At 38.4% G+C, this 22,918-nt stretch overlaps 1 protein-coding gene across 1 annotated transcript in view; it reads left to right on the top strand.

Annotated features, from left to right (window-relative positions):
• CMC1 (C-X9-C motif containing 1) overlaps nt 1-22,918 on the top strand; it is a 41,121-nt gene that overhangs the window by 9,003 nt on the left and 9,200 nt on the right. The window contains exon 2 of the mRNA XM_057424902.1: nt 2,662-2,754. Within this exon, the coding sequence (XP_057280885.1) occupies nt 2,662-2,754 (93 nt within the window). The remainder of the gene's footprint in view (nt 1-2,661; nt 2,755-22,918) is intronic.

Here is a 22,918-nt window from a genome sequence, read left to right as displayed (position 1 = left end):
CATTCTCAGCCTGTGCAGGTTTGACAACTTGGGACTAAAAAGAGGGAGTTTGCCTGGAGCACCCCTCTGGTTCTGGTTGAGCTGGTGTTAACACCAGTGCAGCTACTTGCTATCAGTCTAATGCCCCTTTCCTTTTGAATAATCAAACAGAAAATTGGGTACTTAAGCTAAGATAAAACATGAAAATCCTTTTTGACTATTCTGAGCTAACAGAGTGAAGCCTTCTCTCTTTTTTTTTTTTTTTATAATTTCTGAGAATGCTCTTGTCCTGTTTCCTTGCTAGCCTTCAGTTACATTACTGTCTGCTTCTCCTCTTTGCCGGTAGTGGCTGGCTGATCTATACCTTGTAGCCCTGTGCTTTGTTGTGGGAACCTTGGATGCTTCTCACCACCTCTGCACTGGGGGAAGCCCACCTGCCCTTCCAAGGACCTAGAGACTTCTGTGCTATCCGCTACACTTCCATGTATGCTGGGGTATAAAAGTTAAATGAAGTAACCTGATAAGGTTAGAACTCTGATAAGTAGATCTAGTTACTCCAAAGTGTAAGCTAGCTGAGAAGTACTTTTTTTGCATATGTTTGAGTTAGTTTTCTGTCTTGGGCTGGTCACTCACTGTGGTTAAGTGTGTAATAGTGATGATATGATGATGAATGGGGGATTGTTAAAACTTCCCTTTTGGTGACAGCTAGCAAGCCACTTGCTTATCTGTATCCACTTTCATTGATCAGCTTAATTTCTGCCTACTCTGAGCACCAGTATAACCAATTCAAATTAAAAGCAAAAATAAAAGGGAGGGGGACACAGCCTGTAATTTATCCATTTGTACTCATGGCAGTTCAGCCTTCTTTCTTGTCCTAGCCTCATGCAGTTCCTTCTCATGGGCAATTTACGCAGCTGTATAGTGAAATGGATCATTTATCTACCTGAAAAATTGCCTGACAATAACTGTATTTCCCTCTAATCCAAATTAACTTGCCTTTTCAGTTTACCACAGGGCTGCAGAGCACACCTGAGTGGGAAGAGGGGAAAGAGCCTCATAGGGATTGGGAGAGGGCAAGATTGTCGCAGTACCAGCTTGCTGTGACTGGAGTTAGTAGAGCTGAGGCATGTACTAGCTTGGTGGTGCTGTTCCCTGCCATGCCATTCAGCTGAACTGGTTTGTTTTTTTTTTAAAAACATGGTTAAAAGTTTCATAAACATTCAGCACAGTAATCGCACTGATACTCTGCAGAAAGTTAAAATGAAGGATATTTAACTGTAATTATCTCAGTCATGAAAATCTGAGCATGAAACCAAATCTAAGTCATAAAGTATTTGCGTTTGGTATTTTGGTGTATTTACAGAAGACACTTTTTTTTCTTTCTTTTGCTGTAGAAATTCCAAGGAAGAAATTTTTGAGGAGAAATGCTTTTAGTTCAGATTGTGTATATTGCTCATTGTAATCCTCTGTTTTATTGCCAGATACCCCTAATAACAGCACATACTCAATACTGTGTAACCTCATAACATAATATCATAGCATTAGTAAACTTTAAATGATGATGACTTAAGACTAGAGAAATGTCGGTCTCTGCTTTTTGATCTAGAAGTAACTGAAGATGCTCTGAAAGATAGTATTTGAAATCTGTAGGTAACTTAAATTTTACTTATTTCCTAAATTTCAGTACATTGCACTTCTAATTTCTTAAATAAGCAATTTTTAAATTAAATGATTGTCACTCGAAATAATAGTGTATCTGACACTAAAGTTCTCATAATGTTAGCATCACAGTTGATGCTATTCTGAAGCATAGTATCAACATCAAAGGATGAATAAATCGTGTTTAAGGAGGAAAACCACATATTTGGTTATAACTGTGTTGGACTATGCAAACTTCTGAACAAATATCCTTCAAATGGTTTTTAACTCAGAAGCTAGGAAGTAAAAAGCCTTGCTTGATAAATTCTCATTCCTTTGTTTTGAAAAAAGTGGATTTGGAAATGCAGTATTTTTTTGTGTGCATTATTTAGCTATTCAAAATCACCAGTTGTACCCAGCGTACTGAATTCGGTTTTGAGACAACTGAAAGTAAACTGCATCTGTGTTTTTAAGAGCAGAATACAGGCAGCAGCATATATTCTTTTTAAAGTTGAATTTCTTAATGAAAAAACTCCTAAATCCTTCATTGAAGGGGCTTCTTAGGGTTTTTTTTAAGAGCTGAAGTCTTCCATATAGCAATACAAATTTCAGGCTGTGCTCTAGTATTCTCAGCTTTGTGACTGAGTAAAAAAACAGTCTGTACAGATAACATACATAGAAAAATACTAGTAACAGGAAATAAAAGTAATTCTCAATATTTGTGCAGTCTGTAAGCAGACCCTGTGTTTAGTAAGGCAGAAATTAGAATGTGTTGCCAGAATGTTCTCCTTTATTTTTGGCTCATTGTGCACATGAAGCAGAACAGAAGTATTCAGAATAATGCTCATATTTTTATCTGAGCAATTTTAAATCTTGGACTGTCCTGCCTTTTGATTTGTGTCATCTTTCCATGATATTTTTTGTTGCCTGTTTTAATATACTAGTGTATGTTATGTAAACAGTGCTGTGCTGTTGCTGTAGATTGACTTTCTCTGATGTGTAGATAAGAAAAAAAAACCTTTTTTTTTTTCCCCACTCTTGCAGAAAATTCTAAGCTGAGACATGTAGAAAAAGATGTTTTGATTCCACAAATAATGAGGGACCGAGCCAAGGAGCGGTGTTCAGATCAAGTGCAAGGTAAGAGTCAAATATTCATTGGGAAATCACATGTATTCACTTTTGTACCCTGAATATAATCCTTGCTTTTGAAGTCAAGTAGTCACAGAATTAATATGGATGATCTGTATCTTACCTGTTCACTGTGAAACCAGTAGTAAAACATACAGTTCTGTCATGTTGGCTTTGGCTGTGTATTTCCACAATGACTTGTTCATGAGAGCTGTGGAATTTAGTATGATTAATATAAAACTTTCCACATCTTGGTCCAGACTATGTGATGACAGAGCAATAGAAGAACTACTGTATTTCTGTGCATAATACCTGACACTTACTTAAATGGAATTGCCATGTGAGCCTTCATCTAGGGGATATTCCCAAATAACTGCATCCATTCCCTGCCCAAATATTTTAATTATACATGCACATAAACAACATACTTATTAGACAGATGTTGAAATAGGATGATGCAGTCTGCTTTTCTATGTTGTTATCTTCTTTTGAAGACTACTGGACAATAACTCTTTAAAGTTGGGTATCGTCACTTTTGACACCCAAACGTTCATATATACCTGGAAGAAAACTTTTTGAAGTCCCATCAAGATAGAGCTACTTACACACGTTAGCTGAGAATGCTGGTATAAGAGGAATGTAAGAACGGGGAGGGAGGAGGGAAATCAGGCCACAGAATTATTCTATACAAGTGTCATGCTTTCAGTCAAGGGCACTTGCCTCTTGTCATCTGGATCTGTGTTCTCTAAACTTTTTTAATTGCATGCCTCATCAGTAAAAAATATCTGAGCATGCAATTCTAATATATGTATATTTATTTATAAATTATATGCACATACTGCTATGGTATGTACACTATAAGACAAAAATAGAAATTCAGATGAGATAAAGATGAAATAAAGAGTACTTATAATAATTTTTGTTCATCAATGGCACAACAACCTTTTTTTCTCTGAAAGTATTAGTAACACTCTTTTTATTTAGTGCCATATTACTGAGCATACTTCATTGTTTAACACGTAATGGTACAGCAATTCAAAGGATGGTTCAAAGTTCAGTTTATTTCGGTACTTGGTTTTAATGGCTGTCAGAACCTAAAAAAGATACCTTACAATGATGTGTGGATCCCAGTGGAAGCAGTGCATCATTCCCTGCACTTACTAAATGATGATGCTAATTTTTCAATCCCATCCACAAATTCTGCAGTTTTTGCTTGAAACTGTGTCCTGGTGTCAGTCAGTTGTTCTTCCAAACTAATCGGGAGGTGTTGCATGTGTATGTTTTTTACGAATAGATATGAGAGGTGTTTGTAGGTGACATACTCACATTGTGCTCAGCAGCAAAAAAACAAATACAAACCCACATCAACAGAGGAACAATTCCAAACATCTGTTTCCAGTGTGCTCTCTCTCATACCTGCATTTCTTTGCAAAGCACTTACTTTCTCACTCATTGTTAAAATGTCACCTTCACCTTGAAGGGACACATTAAGTGTGTTTAATTTTTGGAAATACCTGCTAGGTATCAAACTGCTCCCAGCCTCCTGTCATGTGAAGGTCAGCAAGTTTGGAACCCTTGTCTCTTTGCAAAAGAGAAATGTGTAAAGTTTGACAACTTTGCCACAAGATAACCTGGGAAGTGCTGTATGAGGCAAGAGATTTTCATGCTCTCTCCCCATCTATTTCAAAGTCTGGTAAAGCTACTACTACTGAAGAATTTGTTCTTATAAAGTTAACTGCATTGATGTCATCCTGTAGGATTTTGTGCACTCCTGCCTCTGACTACTCTGCTATTATAGCTAGCCTACAAGTGATAGAGTGAAGGAATTTCATGTGCAGGGCTGTTTGTAACCTTAGCCTGGATTCCCTTTCTTATTCTAGTCAAAGAGCTGTTCCATTCACGGCCACACTTGCACAGTTTTTCCATAAAACATTGTTTTTTATTAAAGAATCTGTTTCCTGTGAAAAATAAATCTTCTCTGGTACAGCTCTCTGTTGGTGGCTCACAAAAAGATAAGTTCATCATGCGTTTCATTACTGAAATGCAAATACCGTAAGCAGAGAGAAGTTAGAAACTTCTTTACTTTCATGCAGCTGTGTAGCAAACCTCCCAAATTGTGTAACTTGTTCTAATATTTGTATCTTCAAATCTTCATCAGTGTCTTCTATGCATCTTCCAACAGTATTTACTGACAAAGGTGTGCATTTTAGTTTGTTTACATACTGTTTTGCCGGCACTATTTCAGCAGTTTTTACCATGGAGAAAGAATAATTGTTTCCCTAATGGTATGTGGCTTTTTGTCTTTCGCTATTACCTAAGAAACTTCAAAGGGGGCCTCTAGAGATTTGTCACTAGGTTTAGAGTCAAGTCTAGTTAAAGAGGACCAGTGTATTTTCAAGCAGGTGCCTTTAGGGGTTCTCCAAAGGACGTAAACGAGTGGTGTTATAATAATCCTGAGATTGAGTAAGTGGGAAAAGAGTTGGGAATATCTGCTAAAGGGAAGTGGCATCACATGACAGGTAACTTCCAGTGCTGCCAAAAGGATTTAAAATACTTTTTTTTTCTTTCATTTGAACGATAATTGAGTAATTTTTACTTTGAACTCTGTATATGCTGGGGAGTAGGAAATGAAGAAGAAAAGCAATTAATGTGAGTCATTGAAAGAGGATGTAGTTAAAGATATTTTGAGAGCATGCTAGTTGTATAATTTCATTTGGGGATAGACTAAGGGGTTTGTGTGTGTGTGTTTTTCCTCTGAACTTTCTCTGTGTAAGATGAGGACTTTATTTTCAGCATCTTAATTTTCAGTGGCAGCAGCCAATATTGGAGATTCTTGAGCTATGAGTTATGAAATATTACCTGACAGCTTTTCCATAGTTTTGCCTCCATAAATCTTAAAGCAAAATGCTATCTTTTGTTGTATTCCTTCTCCTGAATAGAGTTTACTTGTGTATCTTTAGGAGAATGAGGCTTGTAGATGCATCCACCTCCCCCTTATCCCTCTGTCACCTACCTGTAAACCAGCCTTGATCAAATTGTGTGGAAGTTAGAGATGGAAACTGAATATTTCTGATGCAATTTTTATGATCAAATAGACAAGCAAAATCCACATTTATATCCCTAATAAAAAAAGAAGGTGGTAGTATAAGTGAGCACTTTTGTACAGCTTTTAAATCTGAATACAGGGGAGAGACCAAAACACAGGAAAATAAGCTTGAGCAGTTTTGTGAACAGGAGCGTTTATAATCTCTTAAATCCATTGTCAAAACTGTCTTGTTAGTACACACAGATAGGTATTAATCATAGTAAATGGGCTGTGGGGTTTGTGCTGTAAACAATTCTAAGCTATGAACGTAAACTGTGAAATTAAGTAATCAAAACTCTTGCAATCCGGTTGGTGTGCTACGAAGTGTACACATGTGCATGGAATTGTGCTGTTTACATTGAGTGGCAGAGCTACTCATTTAACTTGCTCTCAGTGCTTTAATTTTGGTTGAACAGCTCTTTGTTAATACACTTCTGTGTCATTTTGTCTTTAGGAAGTTGTGGTAAATGCATTGGTAATATAGGAAATGAAGCTTTACTATTTACTTGATCGCACTATGTTCATATGTGTCCCTATGGGGAGCCCCTATACTTTCAGTAGTGCTCTGCGTGAGCACAGAGGTCCATCTGTATGCAGTCGGTTACCTTAGCCTGCAGCTATACTACCTAGAGCTGTGTGCTTATCAGAGCTAATAATGCAAGTAGTGACAGCCTGTCCAGCACGTGTTCAGGAGCCATCCGGGGAAAAGAAACCCCAAGGGTTAAAAAATAAATAAGAAATAAAGGTTTTGTTAACTCAAGAGGTGATCCTGCTACCCTAGAGCAGTTAAATGGGTGACCCATTGCTGTGCTTGGTTGTTAGCATATCAGAGTAGCTTAGGGATGAAATAACCGTGAAAATGTGTTCATCTGGTCATTTTTAAGATCAACTAAGTATTTTATTTAGATTATTTGATTTTACTTTGAACTGTTTTCAGGCTGTTTCATTATAGTTCTTGTGTGTGCTGCATGTTTCTCAAGACAAGTGCATCTCAGTCAAAGAATGATTTCTTTCTAAGCATTTACAAGCACTTTTTCAGTGAAAATGGGTATATTAGTAATTTTAAGATGGGAAACATGCTTTCTGTGAAACACTAGTCAATTTTCCATGACTGTTGTGTAAATATGCTTTATTGTGTTAATATCCATGCACATTATGTATGTGAAATTGTGGGCTATTACAGGAGTATCAAAAAAACGAGTTATTACAAGGAGCTACTACAGGAGTATCATAAAAGCCAAACAAACAAAAAATGGCCAACAACATTGTCATGCAAGGGCTTTTCACTGTATTTTATAGGCTGTAGCATGAGTTTGTGTGAAATAATACTAAATCCATGTATTTCTTTATTGGTGTGTCCTTGGCGTATAGAAATACTTGCCTTCAAACTGAAGCAGCTAAAAGAATAATTTTTTTACCATTGCCTGATCCATTGCTTTTATGAAATAATTTCTTCAGGGAGCTGTTTTTCCTTTAAAATTGTTAAGGTTTTGGCTGTAATTTACAGTTGCAAAATTTAAATTTGACTAAAGTTCTTTAAGGCGAAATCATAGCAAATTTCAGGAACCTGAAGTTAGCATTTTTCATCAGAAAGGTTTTTTTCTTAGTTTATCAGAACTGTGATTTCATCTAGCTGCACTGTGCTATTCATGAGTCCTCTCTCTTCTGAAACTATGCATACTCACTAAAAAGAAACCCTGCCAGAGCTTGGTTGATCTTGATCATATCTACAGAGCAGTTTATTTGATTTCTTAAGAGCACATGCTCTGCTGTTCAGAGTTACTGAATCTGAAACTTAATTTGATGGGTTCAGGTAGAGAAGAACTACTGAGGACAGAAATACCAAGCTTTAAGTTTTGTACACTCAGTTTGGTTTGATTTTGTGTTACTTGGCTTGGAAAATAAAAAAAAACAGAAATAGGTATCTGAGAGGTTGTGGGTCAGTCATGAGATCATAGGTTTGTGTTATATTTGTTGCATCTGGTTTGTGTATTTGTTGTATTTGTAAGGCTCAGGGACTCAAGTAGGAAACTGATCTTTTCACACACTTTTCAGGTTAATAGAGGGATAAGTCACATCTTAAGTCACATAAGCCTGGTTGTGCCATTAGGAAGGCTGTGAACTAAGGGAACGAATTTGGATGATTGAAGACCTGATCCTGTTTGTGGCTTTGCAAATAAGAATGTGTCCATTTCTTATTTGAAGCTTGTTGCAGGAGACACCCATTTGGCCAAGATGACAAGTTCTTCCATCCTTTTTATTTTTGTTTTCCTATGAGAGGTAGGCAAATGGGGGTTGTTTCCACCTGTGCTGAGGTGAGGACCTTATCTGGGAAAAAAAAGTTATGTTGGTTCTGTTGTCCATAGGAACTGTGTAATTAAGGCAGCTGCATTAACATTGCTGAAAAAACTCTTGATACTTGGCAAGGCTTTAAAAAATGGTTTGGAAAGTGTGGCTGGAAAAGGACATTTCCAAGCAGTCACCCTCCTCCCATTCTCCAGTTTCCCCATTAGCCCTCTCCTCCTTAGGGCTCATGTTGATACTTAGTGAAAATGATGGAATGCAACACTACTGCAGGCTTCTGTACACTTGAGCATGACCAGTGTCACCAAGAGTTTTGATAATGTGCAGTTATTCCACAGTCCTGTCACTGACATTATATCTGTCCCCGTAAGGGCCACCTGCTCTAGACCATGACCCTTACACCTGACATATCAAGGCCCATAAAACCAAAGAAATATCTGATTGAACTGCATGTGATGCTGCACATTTAAATGCTCAAGCACACCTTTAGATATTCCTTCTTCTTAAGAAAGAAAGTCAATATGTATGCTTTCTCATCAGAAATGCAGATAATGAAATGTGTGAAACACTTAGCAAATTCCAGCTTGATGTTACTCAGTGGCGCTGCTCACTTCCCTTTGTATTGTAGGCCAAGTTCTGTTAATTGGTGCAAGCCCTTGCTGAATGCTGTGGGGGGATGATTAACCTGTTGGTACCTACAGTCATGACTCTAAACCTGGCACTGGAAGATGCTAAGACTGATAGTAGTGGGAAATTACATGACAGCTCACACTTAAAAATTTTTATGAGTCTTTTTTTCTTGAAGCAAATGAAAATCACTGTTTATAGCTGAACTTTGCTTGTCTGCTTTGCCTCAGTGTGAAAATATAGTCCTTAAATTATTATTTTTTTAAATACGTGTATTTTCGGAGTTATCTGGGAATGCAGTGATCTTCTAATTCACCAGAGCAAAAAGATCAAGGAACTGATAAAAATCATAGAATCAATGAGTTAACATGACAGCTCCTGGTAATGTTTTTAACTGAGCTGCTGTGACCAGATATTGATTACATGTGCTTGTGTACATATTGTTCAGAGTTTGATGAAAAGCCTGAGAGGTTACATGGGAGGAATCATTGATTTTATGACTGGAATAGCCTCCTCTTATGAGGATGGAAAAAAAAAGCTGCCTTATTACCTTCATCTTCATGAGAGGAAGATGTCTGTAATCAGACAGATGGACCACTTGGTGGACAAAGAGTTGGCTGGATGGTCTCACTCAGAGTTGTGGTCAACGGCTCGATGTCCAAGTGGAGACCACTGATGAGTGGCATTCCTCAGGGGTCAGTGTTGGGACTGATCCTATTCAACATCTTTACTGGCGACATGGACAGTGGGATTAATGTACCCTCAGCAAGTTTGCCAATGACACCAAGCTGTGTGGTTCAGTTGGTACGCTGGAGGGAAGCGATGCCGTCCAGTGGGACCTTGACATGCTGGAGAGGTGGCCAGTGCCAACTTCATGAAATACAAAAAGGCCAAATGCAAGGTCCTACACCTGGGTCGGGGCAGTCCCAAGCACGACTACAGGCTGAGGGAGACTGCTTTGGGTGATAGCAGCCCTGAGGAGAAGGACTTGGGGCTGTTGGTTGATGAGGAACTCAACATGAGCCAGCAGTGTGCTTGCAACGAAGTCACCTGTATTCTAGGCTGCATCATGGGTTGGAACTAGATGATCTTTAAGGTCCCTTCCAACCAAAACCATTCTATGATAATTTGAGAACAGAGTTTCAATCCAGCAACAAAACTTCATGAGGACAAGGCGAGAAAAAATTACCCTCTGTTGCTGTGCTTATTATCTGAATATTACAGTACATTATAGTCATGTTGTGTGTGACCCTATATGACCCTTTATGAAGCTAATGGGATTACTGTTGTACATGTTGGGCAGTTGTCATTTGTTTAAGTTATTTTAGATGTTTTGATAGTGTACAGCTGTATTTATTACTAGCAGTAAGGTACTATGTGTTTTTCCCTGTCTAGCATTTCTCAAGAATAAGGTGCTGATCATATATATGATGTTCTTGTTTGTGCACAGCAGCTTTTATTATACATTTTCAGTGAACATGTACTCTCAACACATTTAACTATGTGAATTAATACAATCTCTAGAGGGATTGTGGTATATTGAGCTTTGCTCCAACAAACTGGGCAGAGAGAACAGCTATATGTAAATTACAGTTTGAAGAAATGAGATCTTAGATCTCATGGTCTTTATTTTTTTGGCGATACAACATTAATTGCTAGTTTAGGAGGTTTTATAAGGGAGAAATATAACGTATTGTGTGTCTTGGTAATGGCAATTTAAGTATTCTATCTGGTGTTAGGACTCTGAAGAAAATGTTCAGGGAGGGAACTCAGCCTATTTGATTATTGTTTTTTCTTCCGCCCTCAATGTCATTTCAACCCAGCTGATGACAAGAAATGGGTCAGACTGCTAGCTTTACCACTGTAACTTAGTTGTGTGGGGGTTTTATGTTTTTTTATTAGGGACTGGAACAGCTTTTAGAGGGACAAAGAGAAATGAAATCACTTTCAATGAAAGAAAGAGGCCTCATTATAGCCACCAACAGCAGTTATTGACAGCTACACTTCCTATTAACAAGGAGCATTTAAGAGTTTGGCTGTTGGATCTTTGGTCTTGATCTAATTTGCTAGCATTAATTAGTTTCTTTTGAGCACAGACACTTGGTGCTCACAGCTATAGATTTGGAGGACTAATTAGGACAGAAAATTGAACAGAATGGGGTAAGGCATTAACCTTCAACCATTACCAGCTGGGGCTCTGATAAAGACCACAGAGTCCAAATGCTCCTATTCATGCAAAGAGTACTCTAATGAATATCAATTTCAGCCAGGTTGCCATATCCTACAAGCACTGTCTTAATTTTGATTCTCTTACCTGGTAGAGATTTTCATGTGTGGATATTAAAGTGATATTGGTAGTTTAGACACCATAGGTGACAACCTCAGGAGGTTACCTAACCTGTGTTTTGTCCAGTCTTTCAATTTGTTTTTTTCAAGTTAAGAGACTTTGTTGGTTTCCGGTTAAGATCCTGAATGCCAAGTCATGGTCCCTGTCCAGCATAATTATATTAACATAGCACAGATAAATTACGTGATGTGAGCAAATGCTGTTTTAAATAGGGGATGCTTGCATGTTTTTGGATTGTAGTACATGGTAGTAATATCCATGACCAAGCGCTGACCAAGCTAACTGCTGAAGGTTGAACAATGAGATTGCTTCTTTTAAAACTTTTATGATGAGATACAATTATTCTATTGCAGTGTTAACTTGGTGATTCAGTTTTAGGAGGAAAACTGCCTTTCAGACTGTGGATTGATAGTGTTTTAACATCTGCGGAATGAAAGTAATTTATAAACTGTTGCAGTCTCTTACTAATGCCAGATTTGTATCTTTTCCAAGATGTTATATACACTATTTGCTGATTTTCATGGTTTTCTTTCCCAGTTGACACATGTTGATTTTTCTGTGTCAGTCATTCTTACTGCTAGCAAGTGAGGGCACACTTAGGAGTCTGTAGGGGTTTTTTTTTATCCATTGTTGGTGGTGATAACCTGCAGATACCATAGCTTATGTATTAGAGTATTACAGTATCCTGTTTTTTGTCTGAAATAGAGTTAATTCTCTTTCTAGTAGCTGGTGCAGCGCTGTTTTGTTTTCAGTCTGAGAACAATGCTGATAACACACCGATGTTTTAGTTGTTGCTCAGTAGCACTTACCCTGATCAAGGACTTTTCAGTCTCATGCTCTGCCAGTGAGGAGGTGCTCAACAAGCCAGAAGGGAGCAGAGACAGGACACCTGATCCAAACTAGCCAAAAGGGTGTTCTATACCACAGCATGTCACGTCCAGTATATAAACTGGGGGAGTCACCCAGCAGGCCCCGATTGCTGCTGGGATCAGGCTGGGTGTCAGTCAGCGGGTGGTGAACAATTATACTGTGCATCACTGCTGTTTTTTTGTTGTTTTTTTTTTCCTTTTCCCCTTTTAGCTTTATACTCTCTCCCCTTGTTATTTCCAGTATCATTATTAGTAGCACTAATGTTATGTTGTACTTTAGTTATTAAACTGTTCTTATCAAAACCCACGGGGTTTACATTCTTTTGCTGAGTGAGTGCCTGTGTGGTACTTAGTTACCAGCTGGGTTTAAACCATGACATAAAGTATGGTATTACTGTGGTATAGTAGCACATAGCAATGCATTGCTAATGGCAGCATATGTGACTTATGGTAACTTACGTTATTACGTTAGCTGCATGTCCTTAATGATGTATTAAGTAGTTGCTTTGCAGTTTTGGATTATAAACCCCTCTTAGATACTACATTCAGCAGTAACACAGCACTTTGTGTAAATATATCTATTACTTTTAAGAGGCTGTGCTATATTCCTGTTGCATGTGTATAAATATTTATACTGTATATGAATTATGAATATTACCCTGGGGTTACTTTCACACAGAAAATAGGTTATTTTTCAGATGTTGGAGTCAAAATGTGTTGTGTAGATACCATTAGGTTCAGCAGTGGAAACCAGAACTTAGCTTGGCCAAGACACAGCTACTGTGTGTTCAGAAATACAAAAAATAATGAGCTTTGAGGTAGCCTACAAGCAGTGTATTGACCTTGTAAAGAATGTAGGATATTGAGGGTAAGGTAATAGGGGAAAACTTCTGTCCACCATTCTTTAGAAAACACATGAAGTTGGCAAGTGTATTTGCCAAAGAAAATTGCTCGTCCAGATCACAGCAACTGGAAGTATTAATTCCAGTCGAGCTAAATGGGAATCAGAATAGTATTGCAGTTTTATCTAATATCCTTTGCTTTTATGAGACAGTGCATTATGAGAGTTGTAGTTTTGATCTACGTTATTTCCTGTAGACTGGAGAGCTATACTGTTGTACATACCTGTGTGTGGAGTATTATGATTCAACAGAGACAGTCACAAAAAATAGACAGGAACCACAGGCCTTACTAGGCAAGTTAAAGTTGAAATACAGTTTGGCAAATAAGTGCTCTTTCAACAAGATGTGGTGGACTAAGTGTTCTTCATGCTTCTTGGTGTTCTGGAAATGTCAGGGTGTGTTTAATGAAATGTCAAATTTTCAGCCTCTTTTGGGATGAAAACCTTTTAAACAACTTTTTCCATGTGGAGCAATAACTCTAAAGATTGCTTCGCTTAAATTGAGTTGTCCCTCCCCCACGTACTCCTTGATACAGAAGTTAATGGATCCTGTGGTAACAATGCTGGCAATGCACAACTTTTAAAAGTAGAAACAATGTTGCCTGTTGCTGAATAAAACCACATTCTTGTATGTTATTGTTCAGGTCCTTTTAATAATAGCAACAGAAAATAATCCTCCTCTTTCCCACCCTCAGATTTTGTTTTGTTGCTATTCTAATTGTTTTTCAATAGTTGTCTTTGTGCTGTTGCATAGGAAGAGTAGGGAAATCTGTACTCTGAAGAATGTTGTACTTACAGGTCTGATGCCTAAGTTGGGAGTTAAGGCTACAATAATAAAAGGTCATAAAAAACATTTGTGCTTTGTTGCCATCCTTCTGAATTTTAACAGACTTGCAGAAAGAGCACCCAGAATGTGTGCTGCATATGATCAGTGTAGGTGCCTTCATTTGAAGTGTAAGTATGTGACAGAAGGTGAGAAGTGTTTTGGTTGAGGCATCAAGAGCTACAGAGCTGGTCAGAGGATGTGAAGGGGGATGGACAGGGAATACTAGAGCTGTACAGAGCTTTGGAGGTATGGGTGAGGCTTTAAATTGATGATCAGGGAATGAGAAAAACAATTTAGCTGCTACATGCTTGATTTGAGAGGGATGATAGTAAAGGATTTGAAAGGAATCGTATAAGGGCTGGACGGTAATCATCCTGATGGGATAATGAGTAGGAAAGGAGTTTACATTAGGAATTTTGAAGGTGATATTGTAGAAGAATAGTGAATGAAAATTTCCCTTGGATGGAGTGAGCAGATTCTTCTCTTGCTATCCACTGTAGTGGGAAGGACTTGAAATAGTTGTAGGAAATTTTGGACTTTTAATTATGGTATTAAAGGATATGCCTTCATACCTTTTTCCTAAAATGAATTTAATGAAAGGTTTCTTATAAGCTGTAAATGCCTTTTTTTTTCTTTTTTTTTTTTCTTTCTAATATCAAGTTCAGGATTTACTTGTATGCATTTTATCACATACAGTGTTTTGCACTTTATATACTTCTTTCTTCCTGTCTGTGATCAAGAATCTTTCAAGGAAGTATCTAGTAATTTTTCTATTCCTTCCTCTAAAAATAGAAACTAAATATACCTTCCAAGCATCCAGATCAGGAGCATATTGTAAGGATATTTAAATAGTTCTTTCTGAAACACTACATCATACAGTCTGACTATGTGTATAAACTCATTGTTACACTTGCATACCTGGCTTGATACAGGTCTTGCTTTGTTTCTTGGTGACAGAAATAAGATAATACGCTTGCTGTAATGGGATACTTGTGAAGTTGGTGAAAAAGCACTGCAAAGGTGTGGCTTGAGATGTAATACCACCTGTGGCTGTAGACTGTCAGACCTAGAAGTCATTTCATGGAGACGCAGCTTATGTTGGCGCAAAGGACTTCTGAATGTGGGAAATGTATAGGAAGTGCAAGCACATAAGAGAGAGTTGAAAGCAGAATTTCTTGATGCAGTCTAGCTGTTCTAACTGTGCTTTAATAGTATTAGCTTCAGTTCCATAGAAAGGCTGCCAAACCTGAGTGCTCTAGAAAATCACTTCAATCAGTCAAGCATAAGAGGAATCAATCAAGCATAAGAGGAGTGCAGGGCTGGAAAGGACTTTTAGAAGACTCTTTATGCCATCATCTTATCTTGTGGCCATAGCTATCATCCCTGTGTTTGTCCTGTAGCCTGAATTATGTTGCAGCTTCTATAGACAGGCTGTTCCAATGCTTAGTTATTTTTTACTGTTGAAAGCATGGTGAGGTTTTTTTTTGGTTTTGTTTTTTTTTTTTCCTAAGTTTTGGGGTTTCTTAAATGTCTAAACTAACTTTTATTTGTGTATCAAGTCATTTATATTCTCAGACATTCAGGCGATTCTGAGTAGTGGTCTGACCAAAAGTAGCAGTTTGAATGGAAGAAATAGAACAATCTGTTTTATCTAAAAAAGGCAAAAATGGCGGAAAGCAAAGTGAAAATAAAAGCCTTGTTCGCTAACCATCTTGGAAAGCTGTTTATACCACTGAATTTCTGAGGTGGCTTAGGGAAGGTGTTGGACCCTGACATTCTATAGTGTTATTTTTGTGAGAATGGAAAATTGAAAATAAAGGAAGAAAGAAAACCAGACAAAAAATGTCACAATTTAAAAAATGATGTTTAGAGAGGAACTAACTGGGGAGAACTAGTGCTTTCAGGTTGAAAAAATGATCTCTAGTAAAGAAGAATGACTTCAAATACTATACTTTGTTGCCCATTACTTCTTTTTTTTCTGCCTTTGGGGTAGTAATAATTTCCTACAGTGAATCTGACAGACCAGTCAAAACAATTCATAAGGCCAGTGATGAAAAGTACTCTTTATTTTTTCCAGTGTAAATAATCTTTGTCACTCCTCATCTGTCCTGATTTCTACCGCTTGTTTCTTTGTATTTTGAGTGTTCTTTTTTAATGCTCCTCCTTAATGTGCATGAACTCTCCAATCTACAGTATACTTTCTGTTAATTGTTTAAGAAGTATAACAAAAGTAACATTGCTGAAGAATTTGAGCTCCCAAATACGGAAAAAAACATGTATTACAAGATTTGCACAAGCATTAATTTATCTGTAATACCCACTTTGGTTATGGCGATAGTATAATAGTAACCAGGAGAAGATGGTGCCTGCTTGCGTGCCATCCCATTTCCTACCCCAACAGTGCAGGAAACATCCATTCTGTTTCTTTCCTGATTGCAGAGCACGCCAGTGAGGGAGATACTTGAAAGCAAAAGTCAACATGGTTAAAGAAACGTGGCATGCTGAGTGAGACCCAGTGCAGCAGGGCAAGCATGTCAGGATTCAGATGGGAATATTCCTTCTAGCTATGCCCATCTTCATGGTAAAACTCTGAAGTTCAGGGTAAAATTCTGCCAGGCCATAATGTTTACAGGCAGTGCTCCGTGTTATGTTAGTGTAGGCTTCAACATGTGTCTAGTTAATAAACAGAAACTTACCATTGCCTTCCATAGAATATAGAAAATAAAAAACTGTATACTGCTTATGGTTACATAACCAAAGATTTACTTACTAATTAATTAGTAATTAACAATTAATCTTTTAAGAGGATACTAACAGAGCTCAGAGTTTCTGTAGTGTCTTCAGTGACTTCTGTCCAGTGTCCTGTATTTAAAATATATTATCTACATCCAATGATGCTTCATTACCATTGAGTAATAGTGCTAATAGTTCAGCTTTCCTTTCGTAAGAGGTGTCTTCATCTTACACTTAGTTGGAAAATTAAAAGCATATTGCATGTATATGTGATGGTTTGGATTTTTTTCATTTTATACATTTAAAACAGCTTGAGGAAGTTGAAGTCCTTTGTGGGGTGTGAGAATGGTGTGGAAAAGAATCCTCTTGCTTCAGCAAGGCTATTGTTTAAGTTCATTTTGGTACACTTCATCCGTTAAGTAACTGTGAAACTTCAGCAGTTGTTTTAAAACAGAATACTGCTTGGGGAATCTGTTCTCTTCACTCTTCAATCATATTGATGTAAATAATGGTTACTGACTGACCATAAACTTTTGAGAAACATTCATTGTTGGGCAGAGAACACTTAGTAGATTGCAAGCCCCATAAATAAGTGTTTGCAGTTCTGTAGAAGGAAGATGTTTAACAGAGCTGACAACTTTTGCTTTAGCTGATTTCTTCCAGCAGCCCAGTAATTCAGATGAATTGTTCCTGTTGTCTTCTCTTCTCTTGCTGTTTAAATATCAGTGCAGGAATTTTTTTTTATTTTTTGCTGAAGTTAAATATGCTGGTTCCATTCTCTTCTAGATAACAACTTACATATTCCAACATGCATTTATGTACCTGAATTTAATTAGTATCCTATTACTGCTGCTGTTAATGAAAGGTAAGTTTCCATGGTGGATTTTTAAATGCAAAAATATGTTATTGTCTCTGTGGAAAACTGCTGGATTGGCATGACCACAGAATGAAGTTCTCTTCTAGACGATAACTAGTTGAGCTTAGGAAACAGTGCAACATTCCACAGGCAGCAGTTCTATTACTGCAACCTAGTTTGGGTTCCTGGTCTTACCCAAGGCTTGTAGTTCACAAGAGTTTATTAATTCTGAGGCATAAGCAGCAGTCTCAGTGCAGTGCTGTTTGTTCCAGAGCTGATGTTACTGACCTGCCTTGCCCTAGTGCTTGAGTTGCAATGACCTGACTCGCCTGAAAGCTAATTCAGCCGCTGTAAGAAGGAGGGGGAAGAGATCACCTCTGTGAGTGTGTTAAAAGCACTTGAAGGTAATTTAGTGTTTGCATGACCATATTTCAGGTCTGCCTAGGTACATTTCACATAAAGGCTAAATTGAACCAATGTCTACAACAGCTTTATGTGAAGCAGGTAGAATTGCCTAGTTACTAATGTAATACAGTCAGTATCTTAAATTTGATTACAAAGTTGGTGTACTGAAATTCAGGTTCTGCCATGTGTTGTGGGCATCCATAAAGAGAGTGCAATAGTAATGAGTCGTTTATGTGTCCACGCTAACTGATTGCACTGTTAACTTTTTAACTTGGGCAAGTTTTGTACTAATGGTTCTCCAGCACTCGAGTCTGTAAGCCTTAGCTGAACTTGTGGCAAAAAGTCAGAATGATCAATTTATTTCAAGCAATCAGTGGGGTTGAATCTGAATAAGAAAGTGTCTAGTCATGCTCTTCTCCCTTCTGCAGTCTTTCAAAGCTCCAGTGGGGCAGCAGTTACTTCATACTGTTCTGCAGTGTTCAGAGAGGGGACCCTTGTGAGTGGAGCACTACCTTTGGAGACTTAGGTGGACTCCTTGAACTTCTCCTTTATGATTTTTTCTTAAGTCATGTAGGAGGGGGGAGACATTTCATCCCAGTTCTAGTCATCTGAAAGTTATGTCTAGTCTACACCAGTCGTCCTATTTAAATCTTAGGTGAGCCCTAACTGCATTCTGGAAGTAGCTTGCACTCTGTCTCTCAGTTTTGTGTCAAGGACAACAAGGTACTCCCAGGATCAGCTTTAGGTGAGACATGTAAATTTTGGGCAGCTAAAATTAGGTAAAGTGAATTCCACTGGTAGTCATTTTTAGTCTCTGTTAGCACATGTAAATGAGGGTAAGATCGTATCTGGAAGAGAGCTATCATGGTCACTATATAAGTGGCATTGCATTAGTATGCATAAAGCAAGGAGGACTATGTTACGAATTTTTGTTAGGGTATTTGAGTTCCTGCAGAAGCCATGTAGAAACCCTTGGGCTTTGTGAGCATTTGTGAAGGATTCCCTTGAGCTGTTTTCTTCCTGCCTATCTTGAGACACTTGAGAGTCCTGTGATTTGTTAGTGCCTCCTCTAATGTTAAACATCAGTGTGTCTGCAGGTCCTGTGAGCATGTGGACTGGCAGGTTACGAAGTGCCTTTCAACTCCCACCAAGATTGGGTGGAAAGCAGGGGCAAGGCAGTTGATGCCTGCTGCTTCATTGCAGACAAGGCTCAGTCAGATATTGGAGTTAGCAATTTTAAAATCTGGGGGGAACATTTGGAATTAAGTGAAGGTTTTTCACTTTCATGGCACAAATTACTTCCTGGTTGTCTGTTGTTTTATTTTCACCACTAGCAGCAGAGCTGGGCTTCAGTTGAAGACTGAAGAATAAATGAAGCTCTCTTCCATGGCTAATTTGACATCTTTTTTCCTGTTTCATCACTTTTCGTGTGTGTGTCCTCAAATACTTACATAAGGCTTAAATCATAGTATGTAGAGGAAAATAGGCAAATAATGCCAACAGTATAAACTTAAATCCCTAAATCTGAGACTTGCAACCAGCCTGCTATATAAGAAAACAGATGCCATGCAATAAATTAATACTAAGCTGAATAATAAACAAGATGTATTGTTAAAGGTCTTTAATGCAAAGAGCGTGATTTCAGACATTCATATGCTTGTTTTCTGTCTTTGTTTAAATGAGGCCCTTGCATATGTTTTCTTTATTGTTCTCTTTTGCACACATTTGAGCTTTGTTGGGTTGAGAACTCTGTCTCTGGGTCGGCAGTGGTGATTAGCTTACACTAAATAGGCAGCAGTAGTGTGATTTGATAATGAAAAGGATTCATTTCTTTTAAATGAGGAAAAAAAAGCCCAAGGTTGAAGGAAATAGTTTACATAATCTGTAAACCAGTTAAAAAGCTGAATATTTATGCAGGTTGAAATTGAAGCTGAGTTGCCCTCTAGGGGTTTTACATTAATACAGCATATGCTAGCTTTTGGGAGGATTGGGGTTTTGGTTTGGTTTTTTTTTTCAGAATAAAGGTGAGAGAAGTCTTTGGGAAAACTTCCATACTGACAGATCTGTGGTGGTGGAGGCATGTGTACATCTGCATTCAGTGGATAAAGCTCATTTAGTTCAGAACCCGGAAAATGGAGGGAACATTTTTAGCCAGGTTGTGTTCTTGTAATTAAAGTGTACCAATGTACTTGCTGTCATGCAGTCACAGCACTGAGAGGTCATAAGCTGGAAAAGATCCTTATGTAGAAGTCAGGATGCACTCCAAAGAGCTTTCAGTCCTAATCAGACGTGAGAGACCAAAAGTTAAGACAGTGATGTACTAGTTCTACTGAGAAGGCCACAGTAATGGCAGCATTAAGATCCTCAGTTTCTGCTGGTGTCTTTGCCACTGATGATGCTTTGAATTCTTAGTGTCCTCAGCTGTCACTGGGTCTTCTGTCACATCTTGCTTTACAGCAGCTTGAGCCCTGGCTGAATTTGTTAGAAGCAAACTTTGTTTCCTTCTTTAGAAAGCAGTTGACAATACCAGAGCAGTTCTCTTGTTTTTGGGTAGCATACGATATTTTGTACGAAGTATCATATACATATATATTTTTTCCTCATCTAAACTTTTAATGTCTCCGCTGCCAATATTTTTTTAGCAGATGCATGCTAATACTTGTTCATATATGTATTATATATATATATATACCCCCTTGCTTGAAGAATCACTAAATATTTTTTTTTAAAGAGCAGGGTTTTTTTTTCTAAATATGGAAACCACATTTAAGTGTTTATTTTTGCTGTTTCTTTTATAACAGTGTTGAGACTGTATTACTCTCAAATCTTTTTGTATCAGAAACAAGATACTTGGAGCAGGCAGAGTAGATGTACTTAAACAAGCACCTGCTGCCAAGCTTGAGTACCTGTGTACATGTCCTCAGTACATGTAGAAGTACAGCTTGAGGAACACAGTATAGTCAGCTGTTAGAAGTTAGAACGCTGTCCCCAAGGCTTTGTTACACCAAACTAGGTCTGGATTTGTCCCAGGGAAGTCTTTGGCATTACACAGATTTTTATGCTATTTGTCCATTAAGCTTTACACTGAAGAACAGTTCTTCCTCTTTGAGGGACTTTCATAGCTGCTAGTTCCTGGTGGATTTTGGTTTGCGTTGTGGATTTGTCAGAGGCTTGTTTGTAAACCCTCTGTCAACAAGTATTTAATTGAACAGTCATCAAAATTAGAACCTTTGCTTTGGAGAAATGGCCTCATTTCTTCATTGCTCTATTGAATCAGGTCTATTATTACACCCCCTTATACAGGTATAATGCTTTGGCCTGGTACTGTTTGGTTCCAACAGGTAGTAGCATAACAGAAGCATCCCTTGGTTGTATCTGCTGTATGCTTGGGCATGACATCAGGGTTCAGCCTGATGCTTCCTTGTCAAAACCAGTGACTTTATCAGCAGAGCTGTATGTCTTCAGTTCTGCCTTCTCCCTTCTCTGATGATTGATGTCTGTGCCCAATGTGCTGGTCAGAGAATGATTCATGGGAGCAATGCATCAGAACAGAAGACGTGGCAGGTTAGAGGAGAGGGGGTTGATCATTTTTAGGACTTCGTTCTCCTCCCTTCTAGAAGCAACAGCTGATTGCTCTCTTTAGGCAAGCTTTTGATCCACAACAGAACTGCTCCAAGTAAGGTTGTATGTAATAAGCTGCCAGTCTTGCATTGTTCTAAATAGCCTTGTCATTATCTCTTCGGTTTAATGTCTATGAGAAGGTCTGAAATTTTGATCCTATTCTGTATGCCCCATCCCACTGCCACTCGCCATCTGGATCCCTGAAGACAGTTTCACTTTTGCTTAGAGGATGTTCAGAGGAGAGAGAACTACTGCTGCTACTTCCAACTTCGGTATTGGAACTTGGAGTTAAAATCATCCTTTTGGAAATACGGTAAATTGAACTGAGGGGGGAAAAGCTATCCCTGAAGCAGCACACTGTGAGAGCTGGTGTGGTGGAATATTTGTGTAATTGCCTCGTCAAGAGGTCCGTAAATGACCTGCTCTATCTCCACCGTGTGGCAGAAGGAGGTTATTGCTATTTCTGCCATTCTGTCTCCTATAAACCGCTTTTTTTCTCTTCAGCTTTGGAGTTCAGCTGAGGAGTCAGTCACTGTGGGACACAGGGAGGGGGATGTTGTTTCTTTTGATCATCTGTTATGCTAACTTCTCACTGTCCTTGAGTGGCTCTGCAGGTCCCAGAGGAGGCGGGAGGATGCACAGCGGCGAGGGTTCTCTGTGCGGCTCAAGTTGGATGCACTTTTTTATATAAAAGCAGGCAGTGACAGACAGTAGCCATGGGGGAACTTGCATTTGTTCCAGTTCTGCCTCTTCCAGCACCCAGTACAGTAATGCTTGATGTCAGGGATACTTACTGCAGGGTGGGAGGAAAATGAAATCAAGGCAGCTATAAAGGAAGCAGCTCTTTAGGAATAGTGCAGTTCAACTAGGTGGCTGTGCTCACTGGGCATGCTTTACCTGAAACCTTACATAGAAGGCAGTGCTTGTACTTGACCAGTACATTCCTAAATCAAGTATCTTCAGTAGACAAATCATGATCTACCCAAGGAAACTTTCGCAGCAATGTGCTTACTTTGCTTAAAAAGACATTATTTTTTCTTCATAATTTCAGTGGGAAGAAAAGGAGCTCTGCTTTTCTTAACAAATCTATTTGACTAACCCAGCACATTTTCATCTTTGAGCACCTAAACCTGCCCTGCCTGACAAAGTACAGTCACTGTAAAGCCTTATACATAATAGTTATGCCTTTGCTATTTCTCTTCTGGCTTCTGACAACATAACCCTCCTTGTACTGCTGTGCTGAGTGTTGTGCTTAGTCAGAGGCAGGCGGTTTTGTCCCTTAGCCCTGAAAGAGCTGGAACTTGCTTCATAAATGTGACAGTGTACTGTATTTCTGTGTGTTGGGGCAAAAAAAAGTAAGTGTGTGTATGTGCATATATTTATAAAGATGTGTGTATACACGTGCATACAAGTCTGGAAATCCAGGATGTGAGATCAGATCAGGTCAAGCTCATGCCCTCCACAGTAAAGCTAACAGACAGATAGTCCTCAGCATCATCTGTGCCAAAGCTCTGTTTGCTGTTGAAGTCCAAGTTCTGTCAAAATTCTGTGACTAAATGCATATTACTACAAATAATGCCTACCATAGCATTTCATCGG

The sequence above is a fragment of the Pezoporus wallicus genome, unplaced genomic scaffold (assembly GCF_028554395.1).
Source record: "Pezoporus wallicus isolate ANWC-B61680 ecotype Strahan unplaced genomic scaffold, APGP_CSIRO_Pwel_v1 contig_3181, whole genome shotgun sequence".
NCBI classification, from domain to species: domain Eukaryota; kingdom Metazoa; phylum Chordata; class Aves; order Psittaciformes; family Psittacidae; genus Pezoporus; species Pezoporus wallicus.
Note: the sequence above shows the minus strand (reverse complement) of the source record. Positions and strands in the feature narration are given on the sequence as shown.